Below are 16,896 nucleotides of genomic sequence, written 5' to 3'. Positions count from 1 at the left end.
AATTTTGAATAAAAATATCCAGAAAATACATTCCATTCAAATCAGTGCGGCAAGACTACTCACCATAACCAAAAGATATGATCACATAACACGAGTTTTACAGTCCCTCCACTGGCTCCCGATCACTGCCAGAATACAATATGAGATTTGCCCCTTTACTCACCAGTGCATTTAAGATAATACTTCCACCTTCCTCAAGAAATGACTTGAATTGCACCACATCCCTTCTTTGCATCCGGACTGAACTTCCAACTGATGGGCTTTCCTGGAATTTGCCTCCTGAGGGCCCTGAAAACCACAGAAACTCATAAAAAGGACATTGAAGCTTTTCTCTTTCAAACTTTTTATAATTAATGACTGTGTTTTGGTTGTTTTTATGTTTGAAATTTCTAAATGTAAATTGTATTACAAATGTATTATAGTTGATTTTACTTATGGACTGGATATCTACAGATTAATACAAATGGTGATGTAGAAAGCCAGTGCAGGCCTGAGCACAGTTACATTCGGTGCTAAAAAGTGCAATTGAGTTGTTAACCAAGAAATCATTACTGTTTAAACTTTACCTTTAATAACATAAAGTTACCTAATTTTTAAAGTGCAATCAGTAATACTTTTATAACAAATTTATATCAGTAATGATTTCTTGGTTAATGTCAAGTTGTCATAACAAAGAGATTTTGAATAATGTCAACTTTGTATTAAAAGTGTCATAATTTACCGAATGACGCTTTATGACAACAGTCATAAATATTCATGAAGGCTTATTCATGTCCATGACAGGTGTTATGTTTATGACAGTGTCATGACAGTCTTATTCACCCCCTTCAAATAAAGTGTTACCCAAAGTTTCAGTCTTATGTGCAGTAATATCTACATATAGGTTGTGGACTCCTCTGAAATCACACCTAAGAGACTGGTGCATATTTAACAGAGGACTGAATTGAAGCAATCAGCGCTGTTCTCCCTCTTGTTTGCAGAGTGATAATAAGGAAGTAGCGGCGATGAGTCGTGTGCTGGTGGGACTGGAAATGCTTAACTGCAATAGGCATCCAAAGCTTATGGATTTTTCAGTTCCCAGTCTCTCCACAGTATGTACCTCCCTGTCTGTGTTTTCATGCTGTAGCTGATACCCAGATGGCAGCAGCAGATGTTTCAATAACCTTATGAGTCTTATGAATCTGTCAGTTTCTCATAAAGTGTCAATTCTTTGAGAAATGATATTCCTGTCTTGATTAAAAGAGGGGTTTTTTTTTGTCATAATATGAGCGCTACATTATTTTTTTTAATGCTAATTGAATTTCTCTGAAAGGTCTACACATCAACCCTTTTCCATTTCCTTCCGATTTATTTCCCTAATCATTTCCATTATTCCTCTGTCTTTATGTTTATCTTTCTTTCATTTCTCTCTGGCCCTCCTCTCTCTATGTAGCTGTTCTTTTAAATCTATTTCCTGTTGTGCAGCCCTCTTCAGTCCTTTTTTCTCTAGTTATATTTTTCTTATTTTGTGGAAGCTGGCTCTCATTTATCAACGGAGGCTGTAGAATTTGGTTGCTTTAATGCTTGTACAGGTTTTGCATGGGATTCGCATATACCAGCCAATCACAGTTTTATTTTGATTAATTATTTGACTGAAACCAGCTGTCATTGACATAGCATGTACCTCTTAAGTATTGCTGCATATCATAAATGTAGCCCTTCCCTCCTGCATAAGTAAGTGACGGATTGTCTCAAAGCAGAGTGGAAATCTCTTGCACAAATTTTTGGCAAACATTGATTAGGATAGAGCTCAGTTGAAAGAGAAAACTCTCGCCTCTGATGAGTTTCACATGAGAAATCCACCATCACAAGCTAAAGAAATCTGCTTACATTCCAATAAAGACAGTAACTGGTCAGCAACTGATGCCACACAGAGTTTAGATTTATAGACTGTTTTAAGTAGAAGATACTTTTTATATAGCCTCAGCTCAGTCACTACTGACTAAAAGTATTTCATATTTCAGAAACAAAAGTTGTTGGATTTTTTTAATATCCTCCTTCCTGCCAAATAAGAAGGCAATCTTTCAGTTTTCCTATTTCCTGCTTAATTCTATAATATTATTTATGTTGTTGCAGAGACAACTTTACACAGCCTAAGACACATTCATTCTATCAGCCGTTCTAATCTTCAAAGTAAATCAATGAAAATGAAGAATCATTAATTAATTAAGAGCAACGGTAAAAATATGTGTTAAATCTCAGAGGTATCTTGAGTTTCTCTACTGCACTGAGAGCTGCATGCATGATCTGAGATCCGGTGGAGATTTCAGCAGCTTTACACTCACCTCCAAATTAAAGCACCCAAAAATAAACTTGACCTTTTCCTCAATTTCTTTCAACTATATGCATATTAAATAGATGTGGACTGGTTTTATTTTAGTTTTTTTTTTTTTTTGGCCTCCTACTTTTGTATCAGACTTGATTGCTTAAATATTTCTTTCTTACTTTAGTTTGTACTCATTTCCTTTACATTTGCCCTTTAGATTTCCTCTAATATCCTCTTCCTTTGCTCTTTTTTCATATTTTAATCTTCCTCTTTCAGTTTGATTATATTCCCTTCTGTCACGTCTTCTCCCTTGTTTCCTCTCTGAACCTCTTCTTACCTTTTCCCTGTTTTTTTTTCTCCTTCCCTCACCTGAAGCTGGCGGGCATGGCGTCTGAATGCAGCTGGCTCGATGCTGTGGTGGAGTTGCAGGTGTGGTGCCAGCTGGCTGCCTTCTGTCACAGCGCCCAGGACCACAGCTTGGTGTTACTCTGCACAGAGAAAGCTTTGCAACTGGAGAAGGCTGCAGAAGACAGTCTCACTACAGCGCCCTGTCTTCTGTAAGTCAGATTTATTCACTTTATGTATTGATGGCTCTAAATTATAATAGAAGTAATCTCAAGACACTTTAAGAATCAGTGGTTTAATCCATGTAAATAGTTATATTTTGTATCAATAATAAAAAAAGATTTAGCTATTTCAGAGCAGTTATTGTTTTTAATTCTCACAGTTCTTCAGAAAGACTGTAGAGAAAAGGCCTTTGATACAAACCAGGTTTGTTCATGAAGGCTAGAGACGTTTTCTCCTTGGGATTGTCTGAGGGAAAGAAGGACATCTTGTGCACATCAGGAGAATTACACTAAACAAGGGCTTGCAACTGGACTTAAGTTTTGCCTGATAGTTTACATGTTTCTTTGGTTTAGTTCATTGACTGATGGATTAATTGTTAGCTTATTATTTGCCATGTATCTCTAGATATGAAGAGACCGCTGTGAACAAGATGCTGAGCAGTGCAGCCTGTTTGAGGGGTTTGAGCCTCGTCTGCACGAGCAGTGGAAATGTTGACAGATACAGGGAAGCTTTGAAAGTGATTCTGTCCGGTGTCAGGTACTGTTTAGAATAGATTGATATGTCGACTAATGCCTCAGGCTTAGCTTTAATCCGACTGTTTTTTTTTTCTCCTTCCCTTTTTCATAGCTTCGCAGAGAAAACTGGCAGTCAAGAATTGTGTGTCACAGCTGCTGGGCATTTCTGGAACGCTTGTCTGCCGCTGACACAGAGCCCTCGGGACAAATGGTGGCTCAAGGAGCACCTGGAGAAGATTCTTAATATCCTACTTCATATCAGGAAAAGTGCCAGTGTATCTCATCTCCGTTGTACTCTTGCTCACAATTTGAGTCAGAAGTTTGCATACGTTCAGCTGGGCTCTTATGTCACTAAGGCTTTTAGTTGCTGTTTTCTGAATGTGAAGAGATGAAGTTACAGTGTTGGTTGATTTTGAACCACAAGCTTGAGTAGGTTGAGATTTTTCTCTAGTTCACTCAGTGGTAAAATTAGACTTACAGGTTCAAATTTAAACATACACTTCCCTCAATATTTGAGTAAATGTTTTGTATCAGTTTTCAAGCAAACCTTTTTTTACAGTCACCATTATTCTTCTGACTGGATTTTTCTTGGCACAATTGACAGTTTATTTAAACTGGTTGGTTTTATGACATGGACTGAGTATTATCCAAACAGTTTTTATGCGTGTTTGGAATCATTATCCTTTTTGAACATCCAACTGTTTCCAACTCTTAATTTCCTGGTCAAATCTATCACCCTCAGATGAAAGAAAATCGGTAATCCCACTATCTCAGTACTGCATATCTATTTTGCATTATAATGGCATAAAAGAGCTCCAGGACCACCGTTCTACATCTTTCATGCTGTAACGCAGTTCAAGCCACTGAAATTCCTGCCATTGTAGAGAAAATTGACCTTGTGAACATCACAATTTGCACCAGTTCATATAGAGTCCTGAACTTTCATCTGTAGATTGTTTAGTTTTAAAAAATAATATGACAAAGAAGTATCACAACAGCAATGTACCCGACAATGTTGCAGTAAAATATTGTGAAATTTACACCTTTTTTCCAACTACACATCCACCACAAAGCTATGGAACAATTAAGAATTATGCTGACCTGTAAGCCAATCATAAAGGACATGTCAAACATCTTGCCAGAATATCAGGACTATGATAAAACAGTTTTTTTTCTGCAATTTAGTGGAAACATTTATTCAAATGTTAGTGGCAGTGTAGAGAAAGTAACTTATGCACTCAATTGTTGATTTTTAAATTCATTGAAATTTCATGTTGCATCATTGCAAGATACAAAAACCTTTCAACTCAAACATTAAAAATCACAAACTGCAATCTAGTACTTCAAGAGCTAGAAATATTGTTTTTATTAAAACAGTCAGTTGATGCTTCACCCATTTAATCATTTGTTCCTACTTGCAGCTGCAATTTCATCCAGATGATTCCTATGAAATGAAATCAGTGCTGCAAATTACCACTCAAGTATAACCTTTTAAGCTGGATAGCAGCAATAAGATCCACTCTATTATCTTAAATTGATGGTGAAATAAAACAAATGAAAAAGTTGTGTAGTGTGGCGCAGAGGAACTTCTGAGTGTGTTCTCTTCAGCATGTGAGGCTGAAGTCATTCAACTGAGAAATGGTTTAAAATCTTTAATTATAGAAGCTAATGTGAGAATTTAGAAAGATGCTCCTCTGTGGTGCTTTTTTCTTAAGTGCCACTTTTTACCACCTAATTAACCTGCCTGACAGGGAAAAGCAAGGCACGTCATCTGAAGGCCATTTAAAGCTGTTTTGCATTATGAATTACAGTTCAATGAAGAAAGAATATTGACACTATAACTAGATAAACCATTAACTGAAGTTAAGTTTCCACTTGCTTTGATACACTTCCTTTTAACGTACATGATATATCTTCTTAATTGTATGCCTTAAGAAAAAACTCAATGAATTTCAGATAACTGTCCAGCATTAGCTCATCCACAGCCAAACAGTACAGTCGTGTGTTTTGTTTTTCTTTCCAGATATACGTGTAAATTTGTCCCTTCTCTCTCTTCAGAAAAGCAAGAGAAAATCATGGACCGTGAGGGAAATGCCTCAGGGGATTCCTAGTGATGGATCAACAAGTTAGTTCTAAAAGGAGTTTCAATTTGTTCAGCTGATTTAATCCATGACAGATGAAAAGATCATAACTCTAAGTGACCTATAGGGGGCTTGTTTTTATGAGTGGCTAGCAAGTCTTGCTACGCCTTGAACTGTTTTCAAGTTTTTCACTTTACAACCACAAAAGTCACTGTATTCCATTCGTATTTTATGTGATAGCACTGCATCATTGCGGAACTGAAAGAAAATTATGACATGTTTCAAGGTTTATGACAAAAACATTTCTTAAAATTGTGGCATACGGGTTCAGCCCGAGTTACCTACTCTGAATCCAACTTTCAGTCTATAGTTAGAAAAGCTTTCCTGTTCTTCTGTTTCTTGGGAACAGAGGAAACTCCAAAGAAATGTGCTGCTACCACAATGATTCCAAGTGAGGATGTCGGGGGTTTTTTTCCAACAATGCCGTTGTTATTATTGTCATTTTAAAATCAGATTTGTGGAGTCAGATGTTTAGAACTGCATGTTCTAAACATCTGTTGCTATTTTATGTTTTTTCAGAAGATACTAAAGAACTCTGTTTGAGAGCAAACATTATCCGTTTGCTGGTCTCCATCTACATGGACAAAGAAGACTTTGCACGTTCTCTAAAGCTGCTGGACAACACTATAAGTGAGATGACTCCCAGCAAGCATCGGCTGTAAGTTACAAATGCATTAAATTGCAAAACCAGAGGCATTGTACAAACCTGAGAGCTCTTGATTGTCTTTCTGTTTGTTTTTCCAGAATACTTTTCAAAACTCGCATACTGCTTAAAGTACGCCTGGGAGAATGCATAGAGATTGACATGGAGATGTTACACGAGGAGGGAGAAGAGTGCTGTTCAGCGATGTGGCACCAGGCGGCTCTGTGTGGAATCACTTTAAAGCAACAGCTAACCTGCTACCAGAACGCCATCAGAAGACTCACGGTATCGCTTCTCTTTTTCTGAGCAACAAAAATGAATGTCATCAGATGAATTCAGATAGACTGCTTTGATCTTTGAAAAGTTTTAAACACGGTTATCATTATTCAATTAAAGACTGGGTATAATACAACATACCGTTTCTTTTTATGCTGACAGTAAGGGCCTCTTTAAAGTAGGATAAAAAGTCTCTACCACCATCATGTGGACTTGCCATGTCATTGCACTTAAGTGTAGAAAAATATATTGTAGCATTAGTCTGGAACAGGAATAAAGTTGCATCTTTTGAATGGAAAAAATAGGCTCTACAAAGTAAATATTCATGGTGTACAGAAGTAAAATTGTCATTTTGTATTCTGCCAACAGAGCAAAGAGTTTGAGTGGCAAAAGGTCAACCTTTTGCTTGAATTTGGAGGGTGGCTGTACTCTCACAACTTCCCAAAATCTGACGCTCAACTTCCGGTTCAGTGGGCCATAGATATCCTCCTACATCTGGAACCCAAGCAAGAAGCAGAACCAGGTTGGACTCATTGTGTCATCTTCCTCTTTATCATAACAAAGCCGTCTCAGGTTACGTATGTTTCCAGCACCCAGCAAAGCTCTAATTCACTATCTTTTTCCATATATAGATGAAAGTGTGCTAAAGCACATAAAGACAGAGCAATCCAAGTCCTTGATTGGAGTCCATGGACAGTTCACGCAAAACTTGTCTAGCCTGAAGGAGGTGCGCACACTTGACCAGTTGACACAGGCACACACGCTGCTCGCTATCATGGAGGACAGGACTTCACCTGAGCATCAGCAAAACCTGCTTCAAGCCTATACCTTCGTTCTTCAGATATGGCAGGTACTGCGTCACCATTTTTACCATATTTTTACCACCATTTTTTTGGAAGTCCTCAACAGATCCTCTCACTTATGGGGTTCCTCAAGAGTAGAGTCTAGTCTTGGTTCACTACTTCTCGCTCACTTCTGTTATAGTCTTAGTGTAAATATCAACCAAAAACATTTAAGCTAATTTTGTTATTTTTTTAATGAGTCACATGTACAGTTCATCATATTTTGTGGCAGGTTTCTTTGGCGACAGCCTCTGAGATTTTAAGTGAGATGATGAAGAATGAGCCAATCCCTTCTCCCACTGATGCATCCAAGAAAGGCAAAGGCAAAGACAAGGCCAAAGGCAAAGGCAAAGACAAGGGCAAAGACAAAGAAAAGGGCAAAGACAAAGACAAGGGCAAAGACAAAGACAAGGGCAAAGACAAGGGCAAAGACAAAGAAAAGGGCAAAGACAAAGGTAAAGACAAGGATAGGGACAAAGATAAAGACAAAGAAGTAAGTCACTGAATTTACTTAATTCATATATATACTTAAGTCTGTCACAATAAACAATTAATTTCATGATGAATTAAATTACCTTGATAATTTCCATTCTGAAGACTGATATTATTTGAAGGATTGTTTAGTTTACAGAAACTTTATAATCCATTCTATTTATGGTTTTGTTTGTGTGCGTTTTTTATTTTGTTTTATCTATTGTTTTTGGTCATTGTGTTTAATTTTGAATATTTAAAATACCTTCCAGTGTTAAGTGTTCTTTACAAATTTAAGTTCATCAGTGTTTGAAAGAGTGAATTTGCATTATTATGCCATTATCAATACATTACTTTAAAATTGTCTCAAAACAATATTATCGTTTATTTAAATAATTTGGTTTGTTTATATCTCGGTAGGTACATGTTTGACAAAAAGAAATAAAGATAAGTGTCAGCTGTCTTTCTTCTCTGTGTGACCAGAATGTCTCGACAGAAGACGAAGAAATGCCTACAGTGGATGAAAGTGTTCCTTCGACTCTGAAAGAATGGGCTCACTATGTCTGTCCTGAGTACATACGACAGATATTCAAAGCCACCGACAGTCCCCATTGCATCAACAAATGCAGCTTTTTAAACCAGGTACATCAGTAATGTAGGACACTTTCAGATTTTAACGTGTTGTTGACTCAGATTTATTTTTAACAGTAGATATTTTAAAGAAAAGCCAACATTGTGGTTTACTTTTAGGCAGCACTGTCTTGCAAAAATCTTTACAGCACTCAAACTTCTTATGTTTGCAACATAAAAATAGTGCTTAATTGTATTGAGGTTCCTCTGAATTACATTCTGTCTTGTTGTAATGCACTCTGATCAACATGTTGACATTAAACAACATCAGATAGATGGAAGTTTGTTTAGCTGATATGAATCCATGTATAAAATGATATGTTTCATATGTTTGTGATGGAAGACTATTGATTCTAAATCCTTATTTTTCTGTGCTGTGTATTTTTCTGAAGAATCTAAGCCTGTTTTATCTCAGGCGGCTGGAAAGAGAGCTTTGTTCTTTGTCTCTCGACCATCTCACTCTGCCCATACTGCACCTTGCTGAGATTATTTCTCTTGACCTGCTTGAGAGGAGGAGTCTCTCTGATCTCTACAGACTCAGGTAAAGTCTCAATAAAAGGGACAACATCTGCTGTGGACATTAAAAATTTATTTACTGGGTGTTAAAAAAAATGGCAACATTTCTTTTGGACAGTAGGGCATGCGAAAAGTTCAGACATTCATAGATGTTTTTGTTTATTGATCAGATTGAACAGCCTATAAGATTCTCTGATATATTAGAAATTATATGAGAATGCTATGTATAAAGGCCAACATATTTTATGCAGGTTTATAATATACTACCCAGGTATTTTAGCACACAGACCTAGCTAACGTTACATGCTGTTTAGGTAAATAAGATCTGCTGATGCTGAGAAAGTCACTCACACAGGAGTGTTGCTGCTTCGGACGGAAAAGTAAGAAGATTAGGAGGTGCTCTTAGCCAGCCCACTAAAATATTAGGAAAATCAGCTAAACTTTGTAGTAATCTGTAAACTATAGATTTTAAAGTAAGTGTGATAATCCTGATGAAAATCAGAGCCATTTAATTTTTAAGTCAACCAGCAAAGAAAAAGAATCAATTACACTGAAATATTATATACAGCATGACTAGTTTATTTCCTAAACCTGTTATTAACCCACATTGCTAAAACCAGTGGTTGTTTGAATTTGTGCCTTGATATATAGACGCTGTAAAACATTTAAATATGCATGAAATATGACTTTCACTTAAGATTTTGTCTCCTTTGTCTCCACAGGCAGCTAAGAGCAGATGTATTAATATCTATTTCAGTTAAAGTCAACAAAAAATATTCATAAAAATTAGAGATCTGGAATGACTGAAATATTGCATGAAATATTCAATCAGTCCAATTCCTTGTGCTCCAGGATTACAGCGACTCGGTTGCTTATTTAGCCAACTCATATCTAAGATTTACTTTTCTAATTGTTTTTCCGATGCATCGAACTAGAATTGTGAACACATGCGTTGAGCTGGGTTTTGGATCCCATTCACCATACCAGGACACGGTTCAAAGCCTGAGTAAAATCCAAGTAAACGAACAAATGAAGTATGTAAACTCACACGCAAAAGTTTAAAGATTGAACATCTTTCTGAAAACTGTTTTTCAAATCATTACTGCAGGTGCCGCAAAGAAGTGTCTCTTTCAGAGTTGAGAAGACTTGGCACAGTGTACCATCAGGTCAGCTGCTTCTCAAAATATCCATTCAAGGTTTTTCTAAGTCTTTCAGTTGTTTTTGGACATCTTGATTATATAAAATACGTAAACATCTGTTAGTTTTAAATGTTGCTGTTCTGCATGTTGGGAATTTTCAGAAAGCTGAAGTGGATGAACACATTTCTTCTGGGCAGTTGGGTGCAGATGTGAGTTCTCATGATATTTGGCTGAAAAAAGCAGAAGTTTGCCTCAGCTTGGGTCTTTATCAGTCAACCAGACAACTTCTAGGAGAGGCCCACAAGGTGGCTAGAGTAAGTTTAAAAATTAGCTAACACTAGCTGTGTTTGAATTCAGCCATTACTTTCCATTCCATTTGCAAATTCACAATAAAACAGGCATTTAGAAGTTAAAAACTAAAATGTATTCCAATACTTTTTCTTATTTTCTGCTCTTCTGTCCATGATTACCATCACCTTTCTGTGTTCACTGTCTATCTACTTTTACCAGCTTGTAGTCTCTGAAGCACTCTGGTAATCAGTTAAAAATAAAGTATTCATTATTTCTGAAGCCTGTGCAGACAACTAGCTCCTACAAACTTATCTAGAAAAAAACATTAAATGAGATGGAATTTTAAAGTTGCTTTTAAAAAAAATATTAAACTGGTGAAATCGAGGTATTTTATTATCTGTAACCAAAATCCTTTTCTATATGACTTTTTTATACGAGTCGTTTCCAATAAGCTGCTTTATCGTTATTGCAATAAATATAATCAGTAAAAAGCCTTAGCAAAAATTCATATTTTAATTTTTGTCACATAATAATTCAGTGAAATGTTTAGAAAACTAAAGTCTTTAATGTGAGTTCATTTATTAATTGTTACACATTTTTGCACGGTATCCCAGTAAAACAGGTCAACACTGTTTCTTTGCACTTATACACTTTCAGGAACTTGGAGATGAGAGAGCTGAAGCAAAAAGTTTAGTAGGTCTGGCAGCTCTTGCCTGTGAGGAGCAGAACTTTGCTCAGGCTCTGATTCTGTTGGATAAAGTCCAAACCCCCAAGGGTGACCATGATTTCTGGTACCACTTCACTCTCACCAGGGTAACGACTGTGATGGGACTGAGAGACAAAGCTTCACAAGCCAAGGTGATGAAACGACCCACGGACTGAAGATTACAAACTTGTCTCACATAATAACATATTTATGTTTTTACAGGTTGATCAGATCATCAAACAAGGCTGTGAGGCTTTGCAGCTGATTGCAGGACTGCAAGTAAACAGAGTTCAAGAGCTCAGATCAACAATCAATTCTTTAGAAAATAGGTAAATCCGAACCTCTAAGCATGTTCAGCAGTGTTTAACTTTTGGCCTCAGTGGTTAGTATGACTTATTCATTATTTTTAACTGATTTGTAAATTAAAAATAAGCATCTGCTAATGGTTGCTTAAGGTCAAATCTAATGTATCTGAACCACTTATTTTTAACACATTTACAAGTTCAAACATGTTTTCTAAGAATGTTTAAGCTTACTATGCTCATATATAAACATGGTATAATTCAGGGTGTTGTGCTTTGTTTCAGAGGTGCAGTTGAATGTGTTCGAGCCATTTCTAATGCTACGACTGCAGAGATGTCCGGCACTGAGGTTGTTGAGAGGCTAATGGCTGCATGTGAGACACTCAGACTGTCTGCAGATGGTCTCACCAAGCTCAGCTTTGGAAAACAGGCAGCAGAGGCACATAGAAATTGTGCATATGGTCTGAGGTCAGGCCACTGGTCAGCTTTTTGAGCAAAACTGAATTTAACTGCAAGCAAAATCTGATTATTTTTGACTCCACAGTTCTAAAAATGTTATTTGAAAATAAGTTTTTAGCTAATGTGTTCCTCAAAGCTCATCAAATGTAGTTTTAATTAACGCAGCAGTACCTTTACAGTCTACACGCTGTTTTTTGCAACTGGACATGTTTCTACACAGCCAAAAGTGTTTTGTAAGCAGGGAAAACCTGAGCTCTTTTAGAGCCAGCTAACTGGAAAAAATGCAGCAACAAGTGGATGAGAGGTAGATGAGAGCAGTGTTCCATTTGAAAACCTTCATTCACTGGAATATTTCCTCCAGGATCTTATATAAAAAAGAGTTTAAACCGTTAGAACAGCATAACAGAAACTTTTAGCAGTTTTGAAAGTGTATATTTAAAAAACAGAAACTATTGTCTAATTAAGCAACAGTAACAACAACACAGGCTTTCTCACCAGGTTAATTCACTCCTTTTTTCCTAGAAACATTTTTATTTCTCTGCAGGATTCTGGCCAAAAAGGTCACTGACGTAGAGAGGAGACATCGATACCTGCTTGATGCCCTGTCCCAAATGCAGCTGGCTGTCGCACAGCAGGAACATGTGACACTAAGTGCTCAGAGGCTGTTTTCGCCTCAGGAGGTAAATAAAGTGTTCCCTCAGAACGTAGCTTTCCAGGTGATGATGTCCTCCCAGAAACCGTGGGAGGGATTACATCTCACATGTTCGGAGAATCCTTCTATCTTTGGATTCGCATCAGCTGCTAACATGTTTAGCTCACAAGGTTTAGAGAGCAAATCCTTAAAAATACTTGGAGTATAAGCATAAAGCAAACTGTAAAACTATAGTGTTTTAGAGTTTTAATAATAATAAGCTGTAATAATAATAAGCTGTTGCAGGAATATTTTTTGACTCATTTATTAACATATCCATAAATAGAATCCTGTGCTTCCAAAAGTTTAAAGCAGGGTTAGCTTATAAAACAATATCCCAATCTTTGAGCCTCTCACACGACTGTTCCATCTATTATCGAAAAATGTAAAGATTACAAGATGACTGCAAACCTACCAAGAAAGACACTGTTGAAAGAAACCCATAATAAGTTTGTTTTGCATTTTGAAAACATGTGGAAGATCAGATCTGGCCACATCAGACGACAACAGAACATTTTGCTCTGCTAAGTCTCACTGAAACCAAACACTTCATCACCCTGGAAACCATGAAACCCAACCCCACAATCATGATGTGGGGATGCTTTTCTGTAGCAGAGACAGGAAAGCTGGTGGGAAAATGGATTAAGATATTTACAAGGCAGTCCTGAAACAAAACTTGTTAGAGACTAGAAAACAAACTACTTTTTGGTTTATTTAGCAAAGAAGAATGGAGAAAAAAATCTGTTTCTAGATTTGCAAAGCTCATAGATACCTAAGAGTCTATAATTACTGTGAAATGTTTATTGAAAAAAAAACAAAAATAAATACAAATCTACACCTCTTTGTTGGTTTCTCACATTAAATCCTAATAAAGTTTGTGTCTGTAATGTAACAAAAATGTAAATAAGTTGAAAGATGATGAATACTTCTGCAAGACTGTTTTGGTACCACCATTTATTTTGATCTAGTTTATACATGGGGACTAGTTAATTATCCCATAAGCAGCACATTTTGTGTAGGACTGTGACAGTCCTCTCCTTTGAGCTGAGACCTGCTATAAAGGTCCTGCTGTGATTTTGTCACATAATAAAAACTCACAGATTGTTTCTAACTTTTAGGGAAGTTTATTAACAAACAGCTTAATCTGAACAGCTTTGGAGGTTGATAGTTTGGCTCCAGTAAGAGCCTTCACTGTGGTGAAGACTGCTGGCTTATTTAAAATGTGTGCAGATGGCAAATGTTGTCATTGTAGTTAGATTTTCTTGAGCTTGTTTTGGAAGAAGGATGTTATTTTGCTTTTAGAAACCCACTTGTACCTAGTACAAAGAAATAAAATGTGTAATTCATTTGAGTGATTTATTTTAAGTCCTTTATGCAAAGCTTTGCAAAGTATTATATGTCAGCAGCAGATGGAAGTTTAAATCTTCCAAGCACTGGAAAAAAAAATCTACCGTGGATTCAGTCTCCTGAGAGTCTCTGTGACAGAGATGGACTGCCATACTGCTGGCTGAAACTTTGAGTCAAATGTTGATAGAATCATGGAGCAAAATGATTGATTTATGAGTTCTCATAGCTGCTGCAAATCCTGGTTCAATTGATTTTTTGATGAGATGTCGTGTGGAGGATTTTCTCCAGCCACAGTGGAAAGAAGCCATGTTTGTGCCCTTAGCTTTCAGCAGATGGAGCCAGAGCCCAGTTTTACACGTAATTGGCAACCAAGCTGCTGTGCAAATTCTGTTTCTTGTGCTTACTGATCCATCTTCAGAAAGCATGTGCCAAAGTCATTTATCATTCTGAGGAAGATTAAATTAGATTTAATTTACATCTGTCCCCTCTTGGATGTTTTTTCACATTTATCACCATCTTGTCTAATCATATGTAGTGATTTTGCTTTAACTTCTTCACTTTTTGTCATGTGTTATCCCCAAACTTAAATCAATTTTATCAAGATTTTATGTGACAGACAAGAAACAAAGCTTTTAATAAACGTGTGGCAAGAAAAGTTATACTTGGTCTTCATTTTCTTTTCTCGTATAAAAATCTGAATTGTGTAGAATGCATTTGTGTTCATCCTTGCTGAAACAATGCTTTGAAGAGCCACCTTTTGATGTTATAACATCAAGATATTTGACATCATTGCTTTTATAGTAAGATTAAGTTATCTGCAGGTGGATGTGATTTGAATATTGGTTATATTGTGTACATCTTCTCAGTTTAGATGTGAATTTAACATTAGTTCTCACACTCTCTCCAGAGTTGCAACCTGTCGCAGAAATCCATAAGAAAACTTTTGGACCTGCGAGTGTACATGACAGAGTTGTGCATGGAAATTCTGGAGGAGATCTGCGCTAATCAGACACAGGAAGTTTTTGCCCGTTTAAAGAAGACGACTATTGAAATCATCCTGGAAGACTTCACAAGGAACTCGCCAGAGCCGGGTTCCACAGAAATGGTAAGAGATTTAGAAGTTACACTCAGTAACAAATGCTAACAACTGTTAAAATGTAGAAGAAACCTATGATTTACAGTAATGCTTCAAGAAGTTTAGACTGCTTATGAACTCTTATGACAGTACTCTTAATAACAAAGTTACCAAACCAGTCAGTAAAATCCCTTGTCAAGTTTCTTTCAGATCATGGAAACACAAAACCAAATGTTAACATTTTCCAGCCTCAGAGATGCATGCACTGATCCAATCAGAAAGGCTCCATGAGGCTGTACTGTACATGGGCACAAACGCGTCTGTGATGGTAGTCAAGAACATCTGTGCTTAGTGAAGGTCAGAAGGACCGGAGCTGGTCAGCAGTCACAGATGTTGCTTTCTCAACAATCGGTCACATTGGAGAAAGACTGAAATTCAGAGGTCTGGATAATCTCTGCTGTCTGATTTCTCAGACTTGTTTTCAAGAGCAGACAGAATAAATTTCAAAACAAGAGGAAGTTGCAGAACAGTGTCTTAATCTAAGCTATTTTAAATCGCTAACTTTAGCTCTTCTTACTGTGGTTTCATGTTACAAGAAAATGAAGCTACCCTTTGTTTCCAGTGCCTGTAAAGTATACGCCATCTTGGAAGTTTTCCCTTTTTATCACTTATGCAAATCAGTCATTACTAACTAATATTGTGGTAGTTAAAATGTATCCACAATAATGTGAGGCATGGATAAAATCAGACAAAAGGCCTTTAAACAACTTTAGGATGTTGCTGCTGAAGCTGGTTCTGAAACTGAATAAATCATTAAGAGATAAACATGTTGTTCCTTGTTCTATATACGCTCCTGCTTGGCGCTCAGCTAAAAGGTCCCCATAAGGGTCAGTTTACACTTACAATAGTTCTAAAATAATAGTTAATAGTTAGCAAAATGCCTTTTCACATTTTGTTACATAATGACAAACTCCAAAGTTTTTCAGTCAAATTTTACTTGACAGCCCAACACAAAGTTGTATAAAAATGAAAAAAGGACACCTGACCCTTAGTTCTGATTTTTATTCTTTCATTGAAAAATCTGAGATTAAATTGTGTTAAACATTGCATTGTATATTTATACATTTCACTTTTTTTATTAGAATTCAAACTCGGAGTGTGTCACCTTTTCTTGCAGGATGCCTGTGATTCTTTGCAAAGCAGCATTATTCCCTGATTAAAAACAGTGAAAAGGACTTTCTTCCAAACTATATTAACCTGTTGCTAGCACTTTGTTTCCAAACTGTTTAATTTTTTTCTGCCAGATTCTGAGCACCCGTAATGTCAGATCTAAGTACAGTAATTGGGTTAGTTATGATCCATCTCCACATTTAGTCTTAATTTGCTTGTGTGTTATCCAGGACTGGGAGTGCACAGACAGAACCTTGGGCCAGATGATCCTCAGCCAGCTGTCTGCACTCAACTTCCAAACCTCAGACAACATGGAGATCCAAGCTCGCTGCCTGAATCTGCAGGGGAGGTACCTGAAAGTGCTGGCCATGCAGAGAGCGCCCATGTATGTGAAGGCTCTCTGGCACAAACATACGCAGGTAAGTGAATATTAAACATGTGCAGTCAGATTTTAGATTTTCCTTTTCATTTTGGCTTTTGAAAGGAGATGGCATTCTTATCAAAATGAAAACTGGTGTTTTTTAAACATCTTTGTGCTGTAGGATGCTTTGCCGGACTCTGTTCCCACGGCAGAGGAGAATTCGGGGAAATGCAGTGATTCAAGCGGCAAAGAACCGGGCTCGACCTCTGACAGAGGTGTGGAGCAGCAGGTATGTGCCTCCTGTCAACTGACCTCATCAGCTCTGACTTCTCTCTAATCTGGGATCTTCAAGCTCAAACCGTCTGATCTCACTAAGACTGAATAAAAAAGGATAATGTAGTTATTATGTGGGAACACTTTGGAGGATAAATTATAGCTCAAAGATTAAC

The 16,896-nt window shown here is 37.0% G+C and overlaps 1 protein-coding gene across 1 annotated transcript in view; it reads left to right on the top strand.

Moving 5' to 3' along the window:
* Nucleotides 1–16,896, top strand: part of cfap46 (cilia and flagella associated protein 46) — a 53,554-nt gene that overhangs the window by 20,740 nt on the left and 15,918 nt on the right. Inside the window, exons 21-43 of the mRNA XM_088013471.1 lie at nt 981–1,091; nt 2,681–2,862; nt 3,278–3,409; nt 3,500–3,660; nt 4,508–4,512; nt 5,446–5,512; nt 6,048–6,183; nt 6,273–6,456; nt 6,817–6,970; nt 7,080–7,297; nt 7,522–7,666; nt 8,260–8,402; nt 8,783–8,931; nt 9,842–9,940; nt 10,015–10,072; nt 10,207–10,359; nt 10,994–11,194; nt 11,265–11,371; nt 11,630–11,812; nt 12,348–12,483; nt 14,749–14,946; nt 16,317–16,505; nt 16,629–16,736. Of these exons, the coding sequence (XP_087869597.1) occupies nt 981–1,091; nt 2,681–2,862; nt 3,278–3,409; nt 3,500–3,660; nt 4,508–4,512; nt 5,446–5,512; nt 6,048–6,183; nt 6,273–6,456; nt 6,817–6,970; nt 7,080–7,297; nt 7,522–7,666; nt 8,260–8,402; nt 8,783–8,931; nt 9,842–9,940; nt 10,015–10,072; nt 10,207–10,359; nt 10,994–11,194; nt 11,265–11,371; nt 11,630–11,812; nt 12,348–12,483; nt 14,749–14,946; nt 16,317–16,505; nt 16,629–16,736 (3,219 nt within the window). The remainder of the gene's footprint in view (nt 1–980; nt 1,092–2,680; nt 2,863–3,277; nt 3,410–3,499; nt 3,661–4,507; nt 4,513–5,445; nt 5,513–6,047; nt 6,184–6,272; nt 6,457–6,816; nt 6,971–7,079; nt 7,298–7,521; nt 7,667–8,259; nt 8,403–8,782; nt 8,932–9,841; nt 9,941–10,014; nt 10,073–10,206; nt 10,360–10,993; nt 11,195–11,264; nt 11,372–11,629; nt 11,813–12,347; nt 12,484–14,748; nt 14,947–16,316; nt 16,506–16,628; nt 16,737–16,896) is intronic.

This window comes from Poecilia mexicana, unplaced genomic scaffold (assembly GCF_051168715.1).
Source record: "Poecilia mexicana isolate PSO_F unplaced genomic scaffold, ASM5116871v1 scaffold_15, whole genome shotgun sequence".
In the NCBI taxonomy this organism is placed as follows: domain Eukaryota; kingdom Metazoa; phylum Chordata; class Actinopteri; order Cyprinodontiformes; family Poeciliidae; genus Poecilia; species Poecilia mexicana.
The sequence above is the reverse complement of the archived record's forward strand: the minus strand, read 5'-3'. Positions and strand labels throughout refer to the sequence as shown.